This window comes from Callithrix jacchus, chromosome 12 (assembly GCF_049354715.1).
Source record: "Callithrix jacchus isolate 240 chromosome 12, calJac240_pri, whole genome shotgun sequence".
In the NCBI taxonomy this organism is placed as follows: Eukaryota; Metazoa; Chordata; class Mammalia; order Primates; family Cebidae; genus Callithrix; species Callithrix jacchus.
Window position 1 is genome coordinate 2,680,019 of NC_133513.1, and position 3,511 is coordinate 2,683,529.

The following is a 3,511-nucleotide window of genomic DNA, read 5'->3' on the forward strand; positions in this document are numbered from 1 at the left end:
TCCGTTCATTTGGATCTTGCCGAAGCCGCTTATGAAACCGTAACTTATCTTGGTGCCCATGGTATGTAAAAATACAAGTTCATCATTTCCCTGATACATTTCATGACAGGCTAAATTTAGCGCCTCACGCGCTCCTAACTAGCCTGTCCCACCATCATGCCTGCTGCCAGGGCTGTGGTCCTGTTTGAGGTCCTATGTCCCTCTGAGGACAGGGATACTTGGACACAGAAGTCACTTGCCAAACGCAGCCACGGTGCCCGGGAGGCTGGCTAAGGACGGGCGATTCACGCTGGGTGTCTTCTTTAATCTTATTTTTTGTAGAGACAAGGTCTTTCGGTGGTGCGCAGTCTGGTTTCGAACACCTGGGCTCCAGCCATCCTCCCGCTTGGACATGGGCCACCGCGCCCGTCCCAACGCAGTGCGTCTTGGAGACCTTGGTTACAGGCTTAAGGGAAAGGCCGCGCGAGCCTCTGGTTGCCACGGGCATGCACCGCGTGTCTGGGGCCCCTCCGCACTCGGTCTCAGACCCTGCGTTCCCCGGGTCCGCGCGGGTTCTGGGCATGGCCTCGCCCTCTGCCGGGTCTGCGCCCCGCAACTCCTGGAGCACCCGCTACCACTAGGGCCGCGGGGCCAGGCGTGCGCCTCCTCTCGGTCTCATCAGCGTGAGAACGCTCCGCCCCGGAAGGGCTCTGCTCCAAGGGGGCTGCGTGCCGGTTCGTCTTTCGCTCGCCGCGCGGTGCCGTTTACCCCTCCGCAACGGGCGCAGGTCGCTGTCGCTGTCGCCGCAGCTGACCCAGCTGTGCACGACCTGACCCAGCGCGCCCCTGTTCAGGGACGTCACGTCACTTCACACCCGCGCTCACAGCCTCTGGGCACCTCCACGTCCGGCGCTTGAGACAAGGAGAAACGCCAGAATAACCTCGCGGTGACGGCCGCCGCACTGCCGCGGCATTCCCGGCGCCCGCCTTTATAGCAAACCGGAGAGGGGCGGGGCCGGCGCCGCCCGGACGTGCTGACGTCAGGCCCAGCGGAGGGCGGGGCCGGGGCGGTGGTGGAGGCGGCGGCGGCGGCGTTAGTTCTCCGGGTACCTCCGGCGCCTCAGCCTCCTCATCCTGCACCACAGGCTCCGAGGCCTCCGTTCCCCTCGGCCCCGGACCCCGCCGCCCGACCCCTCGCCGCCCTTCCCAGGCCGCCCCGTCGCCATGGGCCGGCGCCCGCCGCGCTGCCGGGCTGAGGGCAGCTGAGGCGCGGCGCGAAGATGGGCGAGGACGGAGCAGGGCCCGAGCGCCAGCCCCAGCAGCCCGGGCGCCCCGCGCGCGCCCGCCCGCGCCGCCGAGGGGATGCCCGCGCCCGCCGCCGCGCCCTGAGCGCCTTTGTCTGCCGCCCGCGCCCGCCGCACCACTAGCCTCTCGGGAGCATGGCGTCGGCCCCGCCGGCCTCGGAGCCGCCGGGGCCTGACCCTGAGCCTGGCGGGCCGGACGGACCGGGGGCGGCGCAGCCGGTGCTGGGCCCCGCGGAGCTGCGCCTCGGAGCGCCAGCCGCCGGCCCCGACGCGGACTCCCCGGGCCTGGGCGAGCCTACGCCCGGAGCCGCTGCGGATTGCGGGGCGCGCTGGAGCGCCGGGCCGGCCCCGAGGCTGGAGGGGAGCCCGCGGCATCCCGGGCCGCCTGCGCCGCCGCCGCGCTCCCCGGGCCCAGGGCCCTGCTTCGAGGCGCCGCTTCCACAGCTCGATCCGTTTTTCTCCTGGACCGAGGAGCCGGAGGAGTGCGGCCCCCCGAGCTGCCCCGAGAGCGCGCCTTTCCGCCGGCAGGGGTCCGGCCGCGGCCGCCGAGCCCGGGGCGAGGTCGACCTCTTCCCGCCCTTCCCCGAGCCCACGACGGGAGAGCTGGCGCTGGGAGAGGGTCCCGGGGCCCCGCCGCAGCCCTCGGACCTTGGCCATGCGCACCCCCTTTCGAGCGAGCCCGCGGGGAGTCAGGAGGACGGCCCCCGCCTCCGAGCCGTGTTCGATGCCCTGGACGGGGACGGGGACGGCTTCGTCCGCATCGAGGACTTCGTCCAGTTTGCCACGGTCTACGGGGCAGAGCAGGTACGGAGTGGCCCGGGCCGGGGCGTGGGAACTGGGCGGGCGCGCGGCCCCTGCAGTCGGGAAAGGCACTGTCGAGACCTGCGGGTCCTGCTTTTTTTTTTTTTTTTTTTTTTTTTTTTGCTTATTCACCCCTTCGGCCCTGGATTTCTGGTTGAATTCGCTGGAGTCCCTCTTCCCCCCCCTTAAAAGGAGGTTCTATTCTGGGGAGTCCGTTTCTTCCCCTCCCCCCAGTACCTGGTCAGCTGGATCTTACTGAGGTCTGCTCCCGGCCTGGGGACACCCTCCCAGGGACCTGATGGAGGTGCCCCTGAACGAAGCGTCCTGCGACTCTCCCACCCGAGGGCCCAGACACTGCTTGGCTGAATCCACCCAACTTCAAGCCGCAGAGGCCAGACTGCCCAGGCACCTTGAGATCTGTTTTGAGCACGGTTACTTTACGATGTATGGTTGGCATCTTTCCTACTTAGGTTTCATCTTTTATTGTTTGGGAGATGGTGAGTGCTTGTAGAAGGGCCTGAAATCAAACATTTTCACTTTGGTGCCTTTGGGGAGGAAGGCAGTGAGTCTCCAAGCTCGTATGTGAAACGCTCGGTGGCAAACACAGAAGTCTAGCAGAACGCCGTTAGGGCCACCTCCACTCTCGAAGGAGAGGTGAAATGCATGGAGAGGCACCATGCACAGTACGGTGTGCCAGGGGGTCCGCACGGTCCTCAGGGCGCCTGCTCCTGGGGGGAAGGTGGGCCCCAAGGTGGAGTGGTTTCTGTCTACCTCAGCACTTAGTAAAGTTTAAGTGGAGGTAACCGCAGGGCTGTGTGTGTTCTGCCAATGACCCAGTGGACATCAGGTAATAGTGTTCACTTCTAAACGTTTTACTTAGTAGGAAATCCCTAAGGTGCTGATCTGTCAGTTTCTGTATGTCGTTGACTTCTCACACATGCAGGCATCTGCTACGTGGGTGTCCAGTACAGATGCGTGTTTAAGCCAAGAGGTCTGTAAGAAAAGTGTTAAAATTGGCACATTGCTATTTAGGGTGTCAGTCACGATATTAAGAACCTTGATGAATCCATATGCCCCCTGAGCATCCACTGTATCCTTCGAGAGTGTCAAGAACAGGGTCCTGATAAATCGGGGCTCCTTGCTGAGTTCACGCTTAGACGGGCAGACAGGTGCCTGCAGTGCTCCCTTGCTTACCTCCGGCTGGGGTATTGTCAGGATGGCTTTCCACCTAGTCTAATGGGCACTGAAATATGTCACTGATAGTTTCTTGTATGGTCAGCGTGGATGGTGGTTGCTGGTCCAGCTGCTTTGCTGTGTTTCCTTCTTGCCCCTGGGCTGGAGAGCACCTTGAGCTCCCTTGGTTGCTGTTGGCTAGTGTGCCGTGTCTTCTCCCAAACATACTCTTGCTTCAGTACAGCAGAGTAGAGT

General features: G+C 63.9%; 1 protein-coding gene across 4 annotated transcripts in view; it reads left to right on the forward strand.

Annotated features, from left to right (window-relative positions):
- The first annotated feature begins 1,292 nt into the window (after window positions 1-1,292).
- Window positions 1,293-3,511, forward strand: part of RAB11FIP3 (RAB11 family interacting protein 3) — a 98,254-nt gene continuing 96,035 nt past the window's right edge. For 2 of the 4 annotated variants that reach the window (XM_035266334.3, XM_035266337.3), the window contains exon 1: window positions 1,294-2,086. In XM_035266334.3, the coding sequence (XP_035122225.2) occupies window positions 1,418-2,086 (669 nt within the window). In that variant the 5' untranslated portion in view covers window positions 1,294-1,417. Of the gene's footprint in view, window positions 2,087-3,511 lie in introns of all 4 variants that reach the window. The other 2 variants (XM_035266336.3, XM_035266335.3) reach the window with 2 other exon arrangements.